The sequence below is a fragment of the Poecilia reticulata genome, chromosome 2, assembly GCF_904066995.2.
Source record: "Poecilia reticulata chromosome 2, P_reticulata-male-v2, whole genome shotgun sequence".
Taxonomy (NCBI): domain Eukaryota; kingdom Metazoa; phylum Chordata; class Actinopteri; order Cyprinodontiformes; family Poeciliidae; genus Poecilia; species Poecilia reticulata.
The window spans coordinates 36262014-36283672 of NC_088831.1; the positions used below are offsets into that span (position 1 = coordinate 36262014).

Below are 21659 nucleotides of genomic sequence, written 5' to 3' on the forward strand. Positions count from 1 at the left end.
CTCCATAGGAAAGAGTGTTCCGCTGCAGTAAGTCTGCTGTGGGTGCTACACCAGGGTCGGCTGCTATTTATACTGTATCTCCGCTGCTGCAGCACTCCGTCCTCTCCCTGTGCACTCCCACTGGGAGAGGAGATGAGGGGAGAATTTGAAACTACCCAAAGTTTATATTCTGTGCTCATGTTTGATTATCTATTTTTTTTATGTAGCAAGTCAAAGTTGCTTTTCAACAAAGATTATATCTGTGCGTGAACAAGCGTCTTCTGAGAGCACTGACATTTTTTTGTTTATTTTATGTTTTTCAGGTGAAGTGATTTTTGTATCTTCGCCGTCTGAAGTTCAAGTGTGAATAAATTCACTAAGCCAAGTTGGCATTCAGTAATAAACAAAAATGTAGCTCAAAACAATAGACACAATCTCATGAAAGTGGCGGAAAATTTGTTGGTAAACCCAGGAAGAGAAAGTACAGCTTTCAGGAAAAGAGAGGACAGTTGTTAATGTAACAGATTGAAATACCAAAATGGGTATTTTAACACAAACTCCAAGCTGAAAAACAAGGAATAATACAAATTATAAAAATATATGCTCTCTGTTAAAGATGGTAGCTTAAACTACCGTCTCATTCCTTCTCTTCTATTGCCTTTTCATTCTCACAGATGCAGGATTATGCACCCCATCATTCTTGTCAGCCTATATTTGCATCACTTTCCAATACTGGATGCTTGGTTTCAAGGATAATGAAGCTTTTAAATAAAAGCATGAGAAATGGACAGGTTGCTGAGGACGGGGACCGGCAGGGAAATCAGCTGTCAGGAGCCAGATACGTCTGCTCTTCTCATTAATTACTTTTGGGGAAAGAGAGGTAGAGGCCAAATGAGTATTGATTATGGTGGGCCAGTATAGGACCAGTTTCACTGGCCTTTCTCACACATCATTGCCTCTCCACTTCCCCATTAAGTGGAAACAAGAGGGATCAGTGGCAAGCTGGGACCTTATTAAAGACAGGACCTGGTAGTGGTAGACAGGCTAGCTTAGCACATCGTTCTTCTCTACATAGGCAACATTTTGTCCGACTCTGTATCTGTCTGTCATTTAATCCCTTTTCTCTGCTTTAGTAGCCGCTGTCGATGAAAGGATGACGGCTTCAACGTAGTAACGTTTCTGCGAGTCAGAGGATGTCCGATTTAAACGTCCCACTGGATTCCGTTTGTTTTTCTTTGTAACTTTTTTGTTTTCAACCCACACTGAAACATTGAGCAAAAAATAGCCCATAGCTCACCGAAATACTTTTACTTCTCCCTTTAACAGCAACAACCTCTGTTTTTGTTGCATGACTGATGATTTTAATTACCTTTTAACTCCCTGTACTCAGCAGATACACATAATAAATGGTGCACAAAGTTGTTAAAGCAACCATCTGGGCTCTATTGAGCTTTTCGACACTGTCATGAGAAAGGCAGCCACCGTATCAGAGGTGGATAGCAGGTGTGCCACAGGATAACATAAAACTATCTCACTTAAGATTTGGATGACAGCTATTCAGAGTCAAAGGAATCTCATCTATTTTTCTTATCTGAGGAGCAGTAAAGAGGCGTCAGAAGAAGACGGCCTGTAAAACCACACAGGGGGCAGAGATTGTATGAGAGATTGCTGAACAAAATTACTCTGAGAAACGTGAAGCTTCAATGGAATGAAATGAAACCAGACATATTAATTACATGTATATATAAAGTGTAATGGCAAGGATAATCTCGACCAGATATATTTCAATATTCCTTTAATTATTTGGTAACACTTTATTTGAAGACTGACATAACACAGTCATAAACATGATATAATATCTGTTATGAACATGAAGACGTCTTCATGAATGGTTATAACTGTCATGAAGTGTCATTCAGTAAATAATACTTTTAATGCAAAGTTGACACTTTCAATGGACTTTTAATGCAAATTCTAATACAACTTTGCATTAAAAACGTCATTATTTACTGAATGACACTTCATGACAACAGTCATAACCATTCATGAAGACTCCTTCATGTTCATAACAGGTGTAATGTCATGGTTATGACAGTGCTATGTCACCCCTTCAAACAAAGTGTTGCCAATCATTTTTCCTAATATTTCTTAAGGAAACACAATATTTGACATTTAGCAATCTATAGATGCATTATATCTAACTAATTCAAAGTGGTTTTCAAGTTAAAACAGCAAATGGTACATTTGTGAGTGCATTTACTATCTCCACCCACCTGGCACACACATCACAGAGAATCAAGCGCACCCATCCCTTTCATTCAGGCCCATCTGAAGTCTATAAGGTAACTTGGCACACCTGTTCTCACAATGATCTCTGCAGACAAAGAGCCTCAGCTTCAAGCTTCCACAAAGACACCACTGGTATGAACTGGATATTATGCACAGTTTATATCATTTAATCTGCATTCAGAAGACCAAATTGGCCTTGTTGATGAAATGGGTTTTATGTGTTTGGAATGTAGTTTATTTGTTTGTTCATTCACTGTTAACTTAAAAGCAGATTAACATTACCTGAAAAACTAGTTAATCAGTTCATTGTGATCTGTAATTGACTTTGTTTCATTTGTTTGTAGGTTTTCAATCTGCTCTGTGACTGCTCTGACTACTTATGTGAAGTCGTGGTGGTCTTGCACTGTCAATTGAAATAATTTAAAGACAAAAAGAAAAGATAAATAAAAGATGTCGCTGAGATGAGTGGTTCCTGCATTTCTCAAGCTTTTTTGAGTTTGGGCAGAAGCTGTGGTGGTTTAAAGAGAGCAAAAAACTTGACAGTGGTCAAGAGGTCAACCTGGATGTGTCCCAGTAGTTTTTGGTATTTTCGTTAGGAAACCTAACGGATTCCCAGTCCAATCAGGAAATACATGCTGTCCAGTGGATAGTTGTAAAAATGACTGTTTTTAAAAATTGTATCACTAAGTCACTTCTACATATATTCTTTTGTCTTTGTCGCCAAGCATTTATCTTTTGCACAATTAGAAGATTAATTGATTGATCATCCGTTGCCTTCACTGCTCATAAGCACAGATATTGCCATAAAATTTTTTATATCACATGAGAAAATAGCTAAAAACTGACAAACCATAATGTGAACGCTTTTAAAAAAAATAATCAGTCACACTTCTAATTGAGTGTCAGTTTCGGTTATTGCACTTGTTTGAGCTGTCACTTGTTTGAGTTAAATTTCATAACCACTCTCTAATTAACAGTTTATTTGGCTTTTGTCAGGCGTCCGCTGTTTCCATGTAAGATTATGACACGCAGCACATGACCCACAATGCATTGGAGGTAACCTCCAGATTTAATGAAGTGTAATGATGATGCTCCCTAAATTAGAGTACATGTCACTTCAGTTTTGCTTATCGTTTGTGTTATTAGCACGCAAAAACCCACAAGCTTACTTATACTCACAGAGACATAACACATTCAATAAATGTGATTTTCCTCAAGCTGATTACTTGTAGTCCCGTAGGCAGCGTTGTAGATGGAGTACGGCGCTTCCGAATCACCTCACGTACCTGACATTGGCAGGCGGCATTGGGAATTGAGCCGAACGTTATCGAATTGAACAAATTTAAATTAAATTCAATCGAACTATAATCAAAGTTTGTAATGCTTTTGTTAACGTTCATGTGATTGATTACACAAACAGTATCCTCCTTTAAGAAAAAGAAAATCACAAACGGAGATCAGATTGAACCCGACATGAGAAAAAGAACCATCAGACACCTACACAAAAGAGACGCATCAATATGACCGTTGTAAACAACAGCCCCCATATGTGTTTCTCTTTCACGCCATCTCTTTATCAGCATCGAATCAGTGGACTGTTAGGACATCGTTTAGGCTCCCACACGGCATCAATACTGGCTCTATTGATTTTTTTTAAACAGTTAATGGAAGCCTTTAGGGTAGGAAAGCTAATTAAAATCATATGCAGGTCAAGCTCATTTAAAGACTCCCCATTAGTTTATGTTGAACTTAACCACGGTTGACTGAAAAATCCATCCATGGGGCATCATAATTGACTTATGTTTCTAATGGCTTTTCAGTTCTCCTTCATACAGGAGAAGGATGGGGAGTTCCTTCGGCAGATTTCATGTAGCAGGTTTAATAGCCCTCAAATGGAATCATTAAAGACAATTGTCGTGTGTATTTGTGTCCTCAAAGTATAGTGTCAGTGCCTGAAGAAAGTGTTTACAAAAGCAGGAAAAGCTGCAGCTGCTGAATAGTACGCCCCCTTCTCAAACACCAAATCTAGAATTACGACTTATTTATGATCAATAATAGGAATAAAAAATGCATCCAGGAGGAGATGAAGAGTTAGAGATGGAAGATAGATTCATTATTACACTTAATTTAAGATGCATGTAGTTTTAAAAGTCAGTACCACTTTACTTTTACGCTACACACAGCGGACCCTAGTTTTTGTGGCCACCCCCACCCAAGAATAGCTGGAATCCATAAATACACCAAATATATCTTAACATGCACAGTGGAAAATGTCTTCGCACAACCGCAGAAACTAACATCTGCACTCTTCCTTATTTCTTGCTTTTTAGGGAACAGCCAATGAGGAATGAGGAAAATAAAATAAATTATGCTCCTGGATTTGAGTAAACACCAGTGAACAGCATCTCTTGTGGAATTGCACCAATGTATTTCAGCTTCCTAGACGGCATTTTTCTAATCTTTCAAATATTTTAGTTTTTCTCTGCGAAGAAATCCTTGGCAGGTTTTCTGGGAATAATTTGGAGCTACATTCCACAGACAAATTCCCCACAAATACTGTTTGGCAAACTGACTGGGGCCCACCTAGCTTCCAAAAAGGAGTTCCTTTGTGAATATCAGATTAAAGATACCTATTATGCTTCACTGAACAGTTTATTAAGGTCTATGGGATATACAAACCATATTAATTACATTTTTCGGACAAAATCATGCCTGAGGTCATGTCTAGTTTGAGTTTTTTTAGGGCCTCTTGTCACTTTAAATCCAAATAAGATGCTGCTGGCCACACCCCCAACTCAATCTTTAAACTCACACGTGAAAATGGCTGTGAACAGATGTGCAATTATACAACAGTTCATCTTTGAAAAGTAGAAGTAGAGCCTCCTGAACAACCAACAAGAACGCAGCTAGTAGTTTCTGGATGGGAAGTCGGCAAAACAACACTTGTCTTTTCCAGCAGCCATTGCAGCCATACAGCACATACAGTGGTAAAGCAAGTTGAGCAAATGTGATGGAGCTTAGCTTGGGCTGTTAGGTGATGGGCAGAGCTCTGTTGAAGTTGCTAGGTAAGGGGCAGTGTGTGCTGATTTAGGACAGTTCATTTTCCAGACACCAAGAAACATCAACTTATTGTCAAAAAACCGACTGGGTTTTCTTTTTAGAAGCAGTAAAGACCCAAATGGAAGTACAAAAACATACAAAATGTGAATTTTGCATAAAAGGTCCCTTTTAAAAGTCTACAAATTATTTGTTAATCTGTCTTTCTGGAGCCTAAAAAAAGAGGTTTTACTGTGGAATTCCAAATTTTATTGTCTAACATTAATCTGAGGGGAAAGCTAAATCTATGGAACTAAGTTTGATCACCTTCAGCTGTCGGCACCAGAGTCGCCCCAGTTGGACTAAAAAGAGTGCTTTGCTTTGGTCAGACATTTACTGTTCAATTTTCATGAAACCAGCATGTTTTCTGCTAAGCGGTGGCTCACGTCCATCTTTATCAACTGGAAGGTTTGTCAGCATCTTTTTGAAATGGTGCTTCTGTCTGGCTAAGGTCACTCTCAGCCTGGCAGGCTACCTGTTCTCAATCGTTGTACATCTGAAGGTTTACTTCTTCAGATCATGGAGAGATGGGTTGATAAGAGAAAAACTTTTAAGAAAGTCACTGACGCTGAGCACACGTCCATTGCATGAAAAAACAAACAATTTAGCAGGAAAATAAAGAAAAATAATTAAAACCAATCTTTTGTAGTGGAAATAGCTCCACCATTTCATGTTGTGAACCAAAACTTGTAAACTAATAAATACACATATTTGATTAAAATAGATCTTCTGTGGATCTCCTAATTTGGACTCTAATTAAATAACATATTTTGGAGAATTGTTGTTTCTCTTGTGCCATTGTGTGGGATGGAAAATCAAAATGTTTATGGCGAGCTCTGTTTTGACATCCACACTGAGCCTCCACATTTCTACTGGCAATTATTTTCCTCCAGACGGACAATAGTCTCCAGCAAACATATTGTTTTGTCACGTCCCAGCTTTCAACTCTTGTGTGCTCTCTTCTCATGGGAATCTCTTAGCTCCCTTGTTTATTTTTGTGAGTTATGTGGGAGCCACAGCGGAGGGCTCATTTGAATCTGCTAGTCAGAGGGAGATTAAACTTAGGCTGTGTTTATTGTTTCCTATCGGGAGCCAATATGCTAACAGCAGATGCCAGTGGTCTTGCTGTGCCTTAGTTTGACGGATCCACAACATGACTCTCACCACAAACCACCGCAGTTGCGCCCAACTGGCACAGGCAGCAGCAGAAGAAAAAAGAAATCCTGTAATGTCGGGGCTTTAGCAGAGTGCTTCATTACACAGTTAGATCAGATAAAATCCCCCGAGATGAATTTTTCTCTGTTATCTTGAATAGGCGAGGAGGAGTGAACTGGTCATATTAAGGGTAATATGTATTAATAACACATAATAGGATGTCGGTAGTTTTGGCTGATTTTATTTCCTGTAAAGTAGGGAATTATTTTCTACTTCAGCTGCTTCATATTGTTTTTAAGACAAAAAAAACCTCTCTCATATGCATGCATGTAGGCTCACACACACAGTGCCACACTCTGCCCTTTGAGCTTAATGACTATGCTAATAATATAAGCTGTTTCAAGCCACGCATGACATTATTTTGGTCAAGTTTTGCTAGCATTCCAGACTACTTACGAAATTTTAAAAAGCCTATTAAGGAACGGGTTATTAAGGACAAGCCATGCATTAAAACACATTTAATAATGTGAAGGCGGCTGTTTCTCTACTCTGGATCCGACACCTCTGTGCTACACTACCAGCACTTTACCAGTCATGTTGGCTTGTTTCATGGATATTCAGTTTACTTAGCACTAGTTCACAACATGACATCTCAACAAAAAATAGCCAATTGAAGCTCAGTTTATTCTTTCCTTAGGCAGTTAGATGTGTTTCATTTTTCATGGCTTGGCAAACATTTGAATGTAAAAAATATTCAAGAAGTTTTTTCAGGGTGTTGTCTTTAAATAACCTGCAAAATGACAAGCTAAGAGTAATTTAATTTGTAAATGCATGCCGACTGTCCCTGTGTGGTTTTAACACACTATGGGGTTGACATGGGTTGTGTGCCAAAAGAAATTAAGAAAGTGACTGCTCGGTTACCAAAAAATTGGTTGAAACGAATAACTATTCATATAAATGAGTTAACAAATACATGTTTAAATTAATGACTTTTTTTTACCCATCCTTCCTACATTTTTACCCTATTTTTCCTTTCGAGGTCATGAAGAAACTCTGTGTTTTCAAGAGACAGGTTGCATCTTGGACACAAAGATCATTGACATTCTCACAACTGAATTCAACAGAGCCAAATAAAAGATCCACAGAGTATAGCAACTTGATGGCTACCTACTTTCTCACTTCAAATAATAAGTCTGAAACATATATTCATATTAAATTAAAAATGGTGGCCACAAAGATCTCTAACCGAACAAACTAAATCGTAATATTTCATCCAACGACTGGATAAAACTACAAAACATCTGTTCTGCAACATTATCTCAGGTTTTTGTGGATATATTTTATAAATACAGTATAACTTCTAAGTTAGATTTTATTTTTTCATTGAACTGCAGTTTCTTTCTGTATGAAGTTATATTTATAATATGTGTCAAAGGCTTAAAAAGGAAAAGTTGATTTCAGCCATAAAATGGTTGATGTTATTCACACAGTGCTTCCAGGAATTAAAGACACAGGCAGGTGAAAGTCAAGGTATTTTTGAATTTACGTGAATAGCAGCATTTTTATCTACTTCTATCCAGTTTTTACTCGTTATTTCACTCTTTTCCATACTGAACAAAAATGTGATTTTAAACAACTCGGGTGAAAGAGGAAGCCTGCAGGAAGTCAAAAAGATGATTTTATTTATCTAATTTAACTTCCATCAGACGTAAGACTGTTTTTAACATCTAACAAGCTCCAACCCACAGCCAGCTACAACCTACCCTAATATTTCTCCACATTAATGTTTTCTCTTTACATTTTAAGAGCGTACATTTCCCAGATATCTGTGTGACATCTGCAAAAACATCTTCAACCATGCAGGCACAAGAAAAATACTGATTGAGAGTTAAGTTTCCCTTTGGGTTTGAATGAAAAAAGCAAGCTTATACTTGCATTCACATAATGAGTAAGCTCTATTTACTAGATGATGAAATATATAATAATAAAGCTGTTTCATCTGCTGACTTGTTTCTCCTGGGAGCAAAATGCAATTATTTATCCAGAAGAAATTCATAAAGCAGTTCACTGCAAGAAACATGAGCATGCCTTGCTCAACATATTTTTGATTGAAACTAGATTAAGTTATCACACAGAGACTGATGATTCTGTACACTGACTTAAGACTTTTTGAGACAGAAATATTGATAACTACATGATCATAAGGCCATTTTCACTAAACGGTGTCAACCACTCGTGCTTCTGATGCACTAAATGGAATCTGTGTCTTGCACTTCAGCTTTTACAAGCTCCTCACTTTTCATTACCATTTTATCACATTATACATTCACTTTACTTAGAGACTTTGCCACAATGGTGGCTCTTTGAATCTGTGCATGAAAGAGAGTAAAATGCTAACATTTGTCTGCTATTAGACTAGGTTAGCTTGCTATTAGACAGCCATTTTGAGAGAGATTATTATCATTGCATGTAGTCATGCAACAGTTTTATGCCCTTTAAGCATTTTCACTTTTTGTCACACTACAAACTCCAATGTATTTTAATAGGTTTTACGTGACAAAGCCACACATGAGTGTGACGTAAATATGAAAAGAGTTTTAAAAATATCTCAAAAGTATAATGGGAAGATGTCTTCATACCCCAAAACAACTTTGTGCTAATTTCAGTATAAGTCCAGCTGTATTGTAAAGTTTCAGAGTTTTTTTTTTTTTTTTTCTGAGCGTATTTGTCCACAAACATCATGAAGACCAAGGAAAGCACCAGAAATTTTACAATTAAAGTTGGGCAAAAGGTCAAAGAAGGATTAGATTATTAGCAATGTCTCAAACTTTGAAAATCTCAAATCCACTGTTCAAACTGTGGTCAAAAAATAGAGAGCAAACCACGACATGGCTGTTCATTGAAACTAAAAGGCCAGGTAAAAATATTAACCGGCCAGCTGGGAAATCACCCAAACCCTGCAAAGAAATCTACAAAATAATGCTTTTTATCTAAGCCTGGTCATAAGACATTTAAATCTAATTGCAAATCTGTGGCAAGACCTGAAAGCGGATGTTGGGAGTTAAAACAGTTTTGCATAGAAGAACTGACAACAGATGTTTGTCTGCCACCTACAACCCAAGTGACACAACAACCACATCACTTTGGTAGACTTTTTTGGACATAAACAAATTTTTACTCTTGTTTTGAAAAAATTCAAGGCTGTACAAAATGTTTGAAAGATAGAGAATGGATTGTGCAAATTAAAGAAATGAATAAAACAAAATATGTCTCATCTATTCTAAAGGAAAAGAAAAGAAAAATTTGATCTTAGTATTTAACAAAACTTTCATAGCTGCTGTCTACCTACTGTTTTTAAAATACTAAAAATAAGGATGACAGTGAAATGCAAAAGAGTTCAAGGTGAGCTGTACTGACATTAATTTTAATTTACTTCAAGTCACTTTCAAAATAATCCATTTATTGTTGATAAGAATAAACTGCATTGCAGGCTTCAGACGTACCTCTGTGGATATTAATACTATTTCGTTGGTGTCTTACTAACTCTGATCTTTGCATGTTTTCTCCATCTATTGTTACATTGATGGAGTCGACAGAGAAATGCCAAAAAATAACGTTTTCTTCTGATTTTCGTGTTTTCAGTTTTTATTGGATGAGGCTGACTTATTAAAGTAGATAGGTGAATTCATTAGACTGCAAAATAAATTCATTTTTGCAGCCAATATTTGCTGATCCCGCTCACGCTCTGTGTGCGCTTTCTACCCAACAGCCCCGACCCGCAGCCTTAGAAAGTTTTATCACCAATGTCAATAGAGTCAGCACACAATAAATTATGTCTGCTTGGTGTGTTTACCGAACAGGTCCATCTCTGGTGGGAGCTGTAAAGAAGGACTGGGCTTCTCCAAACGGCATCGCTCTCTCCTGGCAGCAGCCCGAAGAAACAACACTTCCCATCATTGACTATGAAGTCAAATATTATGAAAAGGTAGACGGTCGCACTTCTTTTGCATGACTAGTGTCGTGACTTTCTGATACAAGATGTTAAGAAATAGACATTTCTTGTCTTGTCACTTGAATGTGCAGTGAAATTTGACTCGGCACAGAAACAGTCCTTAAGAAACTCGCATCTTGCTCTTGCTGACTGTGACGGTTTCATCTAGTTTGCACGTTCTTGATACAAGTCTCCGATGACTTGCCGTGAACAAATATATACATTTTAATAAAAGATATGGTTGTGAAAGTTATTCTCCTGCTTCGTAAACCCAGTGCTTTGCACTGGTAGTGTTTCAGCTGCATGCTGAGCAACCTTTCATAACACTGAAAGTCTCTCTTTTCACATGATGCAACAGCCATTACTATCTTTCACTGTGAATGTCAGCATAAAAGGTGAAAATCACACCGAATGTATAAAGTAAAATCCAACTTTCTAGGAGAAACACATTAACACACACTGCCAATGACTTATTATAGTTTTGAAAGTGCGTATAAACAAATTGGGTGCAATTTTCGATGCACAAAGAAGTAAAAATCACTGACATTCTCACAATAACATGTATCATAGCTGAGGATCCCGAGTCAGAGATTAGGATCAGATAAGGAAAGTATTATAGTACAATATTTTCTTTTTCTTTTAGATATATAAACATCAGTTGAGCTTAATATTATAACCACTGACTGATAAAGTGAAAAACACAGAGTACCTCTTCATCATGGCCTTTGTTACCTGCAAGGAACCATTTTTGTTCTCATGTGCTAGAAGACAGAGAAATGGAAAGCACAATTATCTGAGAAAAGTACATTTACAAACTGAAACGGCTAAGCAATCGGGTCATTGCTTAAAACTGCAGCTCTTCTGGGCTCTTCCCAGTCTGCAGTGGTCAGTATCTATCCAAAGTGGCCCAATGAAAGTGCAGTGGTGAGTAAGTGACAGGGTCATGAGAGGCCATGGCTCATTGGCACATGTAATCCAGTCCAAAAGACAAGCCACTGCAGCTCAAGCTGCTAAAAAAGATAATGCTTTTTTTTTTTTTTGTGCATAAAAATGTCCTGTTCTGCAGCTAAACAGGGTTGAAAAACTCCAGAGCAGTTGGCCTCTTTAAGCAGAATAGTGCCCCCTGCCAACAAGCAAACAGTAAAAAAGTAGCAGTAGTTTAACTCGAAGTTTTAGGTTTCCAAATTCCTTAGATTTATTTCCAGTCCCAAATGTTTGGGTGGATCCACTGAGACTACACCTTGAGTGCTGCTCTCAATAAAACTTAAAGTACACTTTATTGAGTAAATAACCAATTTACAGTAGTGTAAAACAATCTTTAAGATGCATTAACATTTAAAAATACAAATGACCAATATTAACTAAGTGAGGATAATCATGTAAATGTTCCTAGTATGGAAAATTAAAGGCTTCTTGCGAAACATTGAGGTCCTTGCATGATCTAAAGGTCAAATTAAATTTAAAAGTGTGATCCAGACTTTGATTAGTTTTTAATGCCTATTTATGGCTTCACATTTGCTTTGAGATGGTTTAAGGAATGACTTCTTAGACCTCGTTTCAACACTCAGCTGTCACTTTCCCCAAATTGATGCCCAGCTCAATTAATCAAATTCAAATGATTAATCACGACTGTGCAGCAAAAGGTTAAAGGACTGCAAAGTACGCTCCGCAATTTTCTTACTTAATAATGTAAGTAATAAATGGCATTCATATAAACAGTGGAGATAGTACCATCAGTACCTAGATGAGGACTGAACTGCCAGATTATTGCTTGAAGGATTATATGAAATTTAGATCAAAGTTTGACTGCAAAAAGCTTTCTGGAGGATCAGGAAGGATGTGAAGTTGTGATGTTCTGCTGTGATTCTGCATCTCCAAAAACGGAAAATGTTTCCCATCGGCTCATCGTAAATCAATTGAAACATCCACTAATTGACGCATACAAAAAATATTCTGTTAACAATTAGCCAAGTAATTTACAAATCGTTAAGGACTGAGTTGTATGCATAGATGGAAGACAAGAGCCTCTTTGAACATTTCAGAAAATCAGCTAATTATCAACACAAACATGGCATAATTATGTTATGTTTGTGCATAATTATTATTTAGTGCATTAAGGTGAAGAAAATGCTTTCTTCTAGAGCAAAGTACAAGCCGTATTGTAAGCATATTTTTAAAAGTTCAAGCTACAGTTTTTGACTTGACTTTCACAATAACTGAGAAAATAATGAATATTCTTCAGTGATTGCAAAACTAATAACTATATAAATCTCCAACTCATATAAACTCATGCTTATAAAAGAGTGTTAGAGTGTTTACACATTTCTGAAGTTATTTTTCCTGTCGTTATTTTCAATACGTTAATAAATGTGTAAAATATTGCCTAAAAGTCTAATGAAATGTGTCGTCTTACATTTCATGTCTCTTGAATGTCTTCTACTTAGCTACTCACAGCAACAGTTATTATGCAGAACATCTGGAAAAGTGTTTGTAATAAAGTTTTGTGATAAAATTATCTCTTCGCTGTCATTTTGTGTTCCCAAAAGGGATCAGAAAGCGAGCTTGAACACAGCCTGGAAGGCACTTCTTGTTGCCGCTCCCTCATTCAACATCTGTCACTGAGCTGCAGTGAATGTGACAGTAATTTGACAAAACTGTTTACCGTGGTTTTGATTAGGGTAAGCGTCGCTCTAAAACATCAGGGATTATAGAAAAGGGCCGAATCTAAACGGATGAAATCTCCCTATAAAACTGTGTTCATATCTGGTCAAAACCGGTTCTTATTTGCTGAAATGTTGTTTTTATTATTGCTCCACTTTTTCCTTCCAGGAACAAGAGCAGTTGAGCTACTCGTCAACACGCACCAGAGCTCCCAGTGTGATCGTCTCGGGTTTGAAACCAGCAACCTGCTACATCTTCAGCGTTCGCACCCGGACAGCCGGTGGATTCAGCTCCTACTCACCAAAATATGAATACCAAACTACAGGTGACTGTGAGTACTCACTATTTGTTGCAAATATTAAAATGTAAACCAGTTCATTGTGCTGCTTTCTGTTCATTGGTTGTCTCAAACAGACAAAACTATTAAAAGGTCAAATTTGGAGAAATTATCAATTAAAACATCCACTGCCCCTTTTACTATCTTTCTTTTTGACAAAAAAAAAAAAACTTGGTCAAAGCTCTGACTAAAATTGCCACTCTCTGACAATGCTTCATTAAAATCTCAGCTTTGCTGTTTTTTGTCATTTCCCCCTTTTATTCCATAGTCAGGAATGTGAGGTTCTTGCTGTAAACAGCAGCTCAGAGTCAAATAAAGTTCATGTTGCCTGGAGGAGCATCCAGGGCAGCTCACAGCCTGAAGGTCACAGATACAAATAAACAAATATTTATACAAGTACACTTGTATTGTACAGGTGCGAAGCAAATGTAACTGTTTCGACACAATGTGGAAAAGATGCTGAGCAAAGAAAACAGTTTGGTATTATTCTAAATGGTTACTATAAACGTAACATTTTATATAAAATTCAACTGTGTAAATAACCATATCTTTAAATTAAAGAATAAATTATTACTTGCATTAATTTATAAAAACACATTTAGGTATATAAAGTCAGGAGGAGGGAGTTTCTTGGCCAACAGTCTCTAAATTTTACCAAATAATTTTTGTCTACTTTCTAGTGCAAATATGTTTGTACATTTGAAATAAGACAAACTTACTTAAACGTAACTTTTCAGCAACATATAGAACATATTAAACAAGTCTCTGTATTTTGCTAAAAAGTTATTTGTTAGTTAGTTTTGTCTTATTTCCAGTTTACTAAAATATTTGACCAAAAAACTCTTAAGATTTTGTGTTTTTGCAGCGTGTTGATGAATATAGCAGCTTCACTCAATAGAAACATTACACAAGCAGTACAAAATAACAATGCATGAAGGAAGAAATGATAACAAAACATAAATAAATTCAATAAAGCACAATCTTTGTTGACCTCTGCTGCAAAACCCACAGCAGAGGTCAACACCTCTGGTCCTGGACTGCCACTGTCCTGAACCCACTTCAGTTAAAACGCTGACATTTCTCCTCGCTGTATCATGTCAGGAAGTTCTGCAAAAGGTGTGGTCGTTAACTTTTCATTGAATTCAGATGTGTTGGAGCAAAGATGCATCCACTGGACTCTGCCACTGGCACTCCAGGACTGAAGTTTCAGACCTTTGATCTACATTTTTGTTCATTTTCATGTATAAATTAGACCCACTGCAGCACAGCTACCTGCTTCAGCAATATTGCAATAAAGTACATTTCATATAATCTATCCTCTAAATTAAAAAAGACATCCTAGAACCACTGTAAGCACAAACATGCAGTGATGCAATGGAGTCTATGCTCAGCATTTGTTGTGATGAGCTTTTCCAGAAGTGTGAAGCTGAAGGGAGTAAAAGGAAAAGGAGAAAATGAAACACAGCTGGTCTGCAAACGGCGACGTATACGATGACTTATCAACTGTAGTGTCATTAACATCCCACCAGACAGTTATGTGTCAAACACTTATATCTTTAGGAATCCATCTAGTTCACTCTTCTACTAATGTCCCTGAAAGTCTCCTTTAGTTTACAGTAAAGGTGTCAAACTCCAGTCAGGTTTTGGATATGTTCCAACTCCAACCCGTCTACGTCGAAACATTTACCTTCTGATGCACTTATGGGCCACAGAGTCCTGCTAATTACCCAATTATGTAAATCAGGTGTTTCGACACAGTTGAGCCTCGAGGGCTAGAGTCTGACACCTGTGGTTGAGAGAAAGTAAGGATTTTTTTAACTATCAGAAACATTAGAGAATAGAAACAGAACCCAACCTTTGAAGGAGGAATAATTAAATTGTTTTTGGATGAATATAGTTTGTTGTAAGAGCTTCACCTGCTTCTGATGCAAACTTGGCACCAGTTTGTTTCCAGTATCAAAATGTAACAAACTTTTTTTTAACATTAAGGTTTCAAAACCACATCATCATTTGTTTGTCATTTTGATGAGAAGTTACTGCCCCTCCCTCACCTGTTGCTGCCAGTTAGCTAGCTAAAAGAAGACTACTACTCTTTTCCTTCACCTAAAATATACATAGAGGAGTTAAAATGTTTTCTTTAACAAACAGGACAGACCGAGAATGAATGTTATTGGTAATTTTATAACTATAACAAATAATGTAGCGTACTATTTTATCTCCAAATGTGGTTATATAATAACAATGTATTTTTACTCATATTATAACTAAGTGGCTCATGCTTAATACTAAGACATGCTAATTTTCAACCCATTTGCTATTTATTTTTAGCAAACAGAGTGGAAAAAATTTAAAAACTAAAAACACCAATGTTTGTGGGGGGTATCTTTCAAAAAGAAAGCCAGCAAGTAGAAAAATCAGGTACAAAAATTGAAGTAAAAGATGCAGAAGGGACAGAAATTTTCCTACAAATATTGTCAAACAGATGATTTCTTTAAACAAATCTGTGCATGCGGTTTGCTGAAATACAAAAACTTCCTGCACAGAAAATGGTTTGCAAAACTGCGGATTTCTACACTGACTTGTATACCTCATTTTTTTATATTTGCTTACTTTCACCTGGTGAAGCTCAAAGCAAATATTCGATTTCTTGTTCATAAACTAAAGCTCAGTTTTAAAGGCAGAAGGATATTAAGATTTTTTTCTACATCTCACTGAGGAGTTTTTCTTTACACAGCTAAAACCTCGGATGTTCTGGAGAGTGAATTTAATTTAGAATAATTCTTCAACCCACAGAAACTAATAACTGAATAGAGTCATCAAGGGAAACTGACGCTGCTCCTTTTCTGTTCGGCGTGTTTTGAATCACAGCGTTCCTTGTATGTTTTTGTCAGTCGTAGCTTTATTGCGTGCTCATAAAATACAAAGGTCCAGCTGCCCTTTTATGTTGGGTCAGGTTTTATTGAGAAAGAGGTGATTTGGCTTCACAGTGGCCCTCTGCTTCCAAAGCTGCAGAGTTTGGCTTTATCTGCAGATCAGAGGCTGCACAGCCAAGCCTTTGTACTGCCTGGCCTTTTATCTAAAAGAGGAGGCAGGTTTGGCCCCTGCCGCTCTCTCTCTCTCTCTCTCTGTCTGTCTGTCTGTCTGTCCACCTGCCAGTCAGTGTCGCTGCACTCGGGGGTTTTTTTTCCAGCTGCATGTGTTTCTGTCACTTCTTTCTTTGTCTTTATCTCCTTTGTCTTTCGCCTGTCATCTGTTTTTGCTCCGTCGCCTGGACCTCATTCCAGCACCGTCAGTCTAATGCATCTGTTTAGATGTGAAGAGTGCGTTGAGCTGAGATCCGTCATATGTGGTCCTCGCTTTCACTCGCCCTCTCCCAGGGTGCTGTGTAATTATTTTTATTAAGTGAAAGGGACACATTTCGTACACATGCTTTCCATGCTCTTGGCATTACACCTATATACACCCACACAAGCCTTAATCACCATGCTCCACCATCTCTAATTCATATTCATTAAGCGTGAAATATTATAGAAATAAGTTTGGTAATAGCAATCATCTTTCAATTATCTGGGATTCGTTAGCCTTCTGACAAGACACAGAAAAAGGAAAATCATGAATATCAAATGGGCCCAATTTTAACAAATCATCATGGACTAAATCACAATTTCATGAATGAATAAAATTAATTAACCAGCAGCAGGCAAATGAATCATTCCAGTAAGAAAAGCTGACAGTTTTTTTAGGACTCCACAAAGAGCTGATCAAACATCTCTCAATAATATCTGCTCATCAAATGAATGTGAACGGTGTACGCTGCGTTGAATTTAAAATAAAATCTTAATTTCGTCACAGTTTTCTGTTGTTTTTTACTTAATTTATTTACTTGTTCTTTCCTAAGCGTCTCATTTATCTCTTTGTCAACCCTTTTTTTTTCTGCTTTTTCCAAACCTTCAGCTTCAGACATCGCTTCTGATCAGGGCCAGGTGTTGGTCATTGTAACGGCAGCAGTCGGTGGTTTCACCCTTCTCATCATCCTCACGCTCTTCCTCCTCATCACTGGAAGGTAAGACCAATTACAAGCCTTAATTTACGCTAAAGAAACTGGGTGAGTTTCAAACTGTGCATTTCTGATGTAAAAGCTTGGAAACTGTTTTTATTTTTCACAACTTGTATGGAGAAATTATTCACTTTTGGATCAGTTTGGCTTTTATATTGAGGGTTTGTTACGTTTTGCATACAGACTCTTGCAAAATAATTCATAGTCCTTGAACTTTTTATTCAAGAAAAAACAAGTGTGCATTTAATTGAAATTGTATATGATAAATTAGTTCTGCACCCTTCATGAAATAATGAAAGGAGGAAGATCAATCAATCAATAAGTTTTATTTGTACCGTTAGGTAGATCTGCTTAGAGTGAGGTGAGTTGGCCTTGTTGTCGGACAAGAAACTTTAAACAGACACACAATAAATATAAATGATTCAAAATGGCCTGGTGCTCAGTATTTTAAAATGTCAACTACAGTAAAAAATAAAAATAAATAAAATATTAAATCAACTAAAATAAATAAATAAATCAAATGTAGCAGGAAACAGTGGATATCTGCAATAACACAGTAAAACACGGTGATGGCAGCATTATGATGCTTTATTTTTTAGCTTGAACATGGAAGCTGGTTGGATGGAGCTGAATACAGAAAAACTGGTAAAACCCTAAAAAGCCCTGCACCTGTAAATACAGTCAATGTTTGTTCTTGACTCTGCAGAAATAGTAAAGTTATTTGTAAAACATGCTGTGGTATTTTTAAAATCGCAACAACGATGCAACACTGATGATTCTCAGCACAAAATTTCCACCACTTTTCATAAGTTTAAGCATCTCAGTCACTCTACAACTGATCTAATATGATATTTGGATGCACATTGTTAATGCATTGTTAGCCTATCGCATTAAAGTCATCTTTTGTGATTCACCTTTGGTCTCCTAAATGTTTCTCCAATTAATCCTCTCCCTATCTGTCAGTTTGGGTGCATAGTTTTGTGGTTATTTGTCAAAGTTAAAAAGCATGTTTTTTTTTATTTCCGCTTTATAATTAAGCTGCTTTTTTGTTAAAGATTTGGATGAAATGTGACAAATTGTGAAATCATATTAATATTTCATACAGCAAGGCGAGAAGGTCTAACCTGTTAGATTTCATAAATTAAATGAGGAAAAGGAAAGAGGAAGAAGTACATTGTTCAAGAGTAATATACCGTATTTTCCAGACTATAGAGCGCACCTCACTATAAGCCACACCCACAAAAAAATAAAAAAACTGTAAATCTACATATATGAGCCACACCGGGCTATAAACCGCTGATTCAAAGTATAGGAAGAAAGTAGCGGTTTATAGTCCGAAAAATACGGACTATAAAAAAACTGAAATTTTACATTTGTCTGTATTTTTAAGTCATGTTGGAAAAAGTATCAAATTTTCTCTTGAAATTTTAACACTGAATGGCTTCTTAAACATTTCCAATGGAAAAAGAGCAAAAACTTTTATTTAAACTGTCTTTGGACCAAGAGCACATATTTAGCTAACACCTATGTCTCAGTACTGTTATGCTTCTGTGTCCTGAACTTGGCTTCAGATGTCAGCCTAAAAGAAAACATAATGCAGCTTATATTGTGTAATATTGCATTACATCAATTCCACAGCTTTTAATGCCTTGTCTCTAAGAAGAGAGTGTATTAATTTATAGTGCGGGAAGCAGACACAGGGACATAAAGCTCAGAAGAGAAGACAGGTAAATCTGTCAAAACACATTCAAGCGCATTCACACTCTTGCACATACAACCAATCTGTTTTCATCAATGTGAAGATGTGATGTGCAACTGTGTGAGGGGGGAAATCAACATTTCTCTCACTTTATTCAAGATGTGTGATGTAAAGGTATGGTGAGTAAATAATGTGCCATTTCAGTCTGAACAGGTTGGACAAAAATAAATGGAATACCATCAACTCAGACATAGTTTCTCATATGATTTGCATTTTTTATTTTTTTTTCTTGCATTTTAAGCATGGAGCGTAACCTGCACAGCATTGAAATGCAGGAAAATATGCATTTACGGATGTAATTATAGTTGCATGATTCAAAAACAAACCAAAATATATTAAAAACCATTTGTTCAAACAAATAAAAGCAGAGAAATATAATGATTTGCTCATCTTATCAACCACGGAAGATTTTTTTTCTCTGCTGAACCAAAACCCATTTAAAAAACAGGAGGCAAACTTACAAAAAAAAATGGAAATGGAAGTAGAAGAATAAGCTTTGTTTCCAGTTCCCAAAATTATAGCAAGCTTTTCTATCCTCTGATTGTACCAACTCACTAAAATTACGCCACTGGGCTGTTCATTCTTTTCATTACTTTCTTACAATATGCAGACCATTCTGCACCGGACCCTCATTAGGGAGATAATATTTCAGCAGCGATTGCATGAGACACACTTTTTCATTTTCTCTGGAGAAACAGCAGAATCAGAGACGTGTCAATCAAGCCTTTTGAAGAGATCTAATCATGTAAAGAGAGCGAAAACACCTGTGTGGGTGGTAAAAAGGTTTGCCAGGGTCTCCAGATTTAGAACATGTTCAGATTGTCGAACATTCGCCATTCAATACTGGTGCGTATGAATATTTAACATAATGAGATAAATTCAAAGAACCCTCTCCTACCTTGTGAAAATTCATAACAACTATTCAGTTTTATAAATGGTTGTAACTTTTTTAACAAAAGTTGGCTATGAAAATATGCTTTCTGCTAAAACCACTAAATCCCTGGAGAATTGAAGCTTTTTCCTTTTCGTAAAGCCAGAGGTTGACTTCCATTCATCATGGTTATTAATGTTGTATTAAATTTGATCTTCAATTTTTTTTTCAAACCAACCAGTAACAGCTTCAATGAACTTTAAAAATAATAATTGTTTGTGCAAATTTTAGCAGGTTGCATTCTTTTTGAAATAATCAAGAAGCTTCTGACATAAGTTATCAAAAGTTGTAAAATGTATTTGAATTAATTGGTTTTCCATCCGGCTGTTTACATTTCATTAAGATTTAGAAGGTATGACATTATCATATGACATTATCATACTGATAATGTATTGTTCCACATACATTATCAGTATGTGAAACAATTAAAAGAAACACAAAAAAACAAGTATCAGTACTGACAAAAATAATAATGAAAAACAGATGAATATAAACATACGATGGATCAATTAGTGGTAATTAATTATGACTATTAATGTCAATCATATCACCACCATTGCTCATACCCTCTCACTCATGCATGGTTAGTAATACTGACTCTTTAAAACACAATACTTTGTTCCTTTTTTTTTGTTCTGTGACATTTTTTTTTATTTTTAGTTTTGTTGTCATGTATTTTCTACTTTGATATTAAATAAATTTATATTAAATTAAAAAAAGATTTTGGAGGTAGTTCTGCAGTTAAGCCATCTGCCTTTACCATACACCACTGCTATTAAGTGCAAAAAAAATACCCACAGCATGATGCTTCCACTACCACATTTGATAATTGGTATGGTTTTATTTGGTTGGACTCCTCCAACCAAATGGCTCTTTATTCAAAAAGCTAATTTTTTCTGTCATTTCACCTTAAAATGCATTAATTCAGCTGATATTTGACTTGTTCAAAGATGCAAATTGATTGTAATGCAAGAGCATTTTTCTCGGCTCTACACTTATAAACACGTCATGCATGAAATGTGACCCCAACTCAAACAGAAATGAAAAAACGATTCAATTAGCACTAAACTGTGACTTCTTTAAACTATCTTCTTACGCATGAAGGGATTCCTTTGTACAGATAGGTCTCAGTAAATTAAAATACTCATTTTAATTCAGTACCTCAGCAAATTTTTTTCCCTCTTGCAAATGAGATTTAGATCTTAATCTGGTTTCGACCTGATTAAATAAAGTAAATTAATACAAAATATTGATCTATTTAACACAATTCGATATATTTCAAGTGTTGTATTTTCGTCTGTCTGCATACTGCACACTCAATACTTGGTCTGGGCTACTTTTAGAAGAATTACTACATCAATGTTGCTTCATATGATGGCAATTAGTCTGAGTGGCTAAGGAAGT

At 36.3% G+C, this 21659-nt stretch overlaps 1 protein-coding gene across 1 annotated transcript in view; it reads left to right on the plus strand.

The window, feature by feature from the left end:
* Positions 1 to 21659, plus strand: part of epha6 (eph receptor A6) — a 194824-nt gene that overhangs the window by 139770 nt on the left and 33395 nt on the right. The window contains exons 6-8 of the mRNA XM_008403535.3: positions 10380 to 10504; positions 13340 to 13502; positions 17463 to 17571. Coding sequence (XP_008401757.1) covers positions 10380 to 10504; positions 13340 to 13502; positions 17463 to 17571 — 397 coding nt within the window. The remainder of the gene's footprint in view (positions 1 to 10379; positions 10505 to 13339; positions 13503 to 17462; positions 17572 to 21659) is intronic.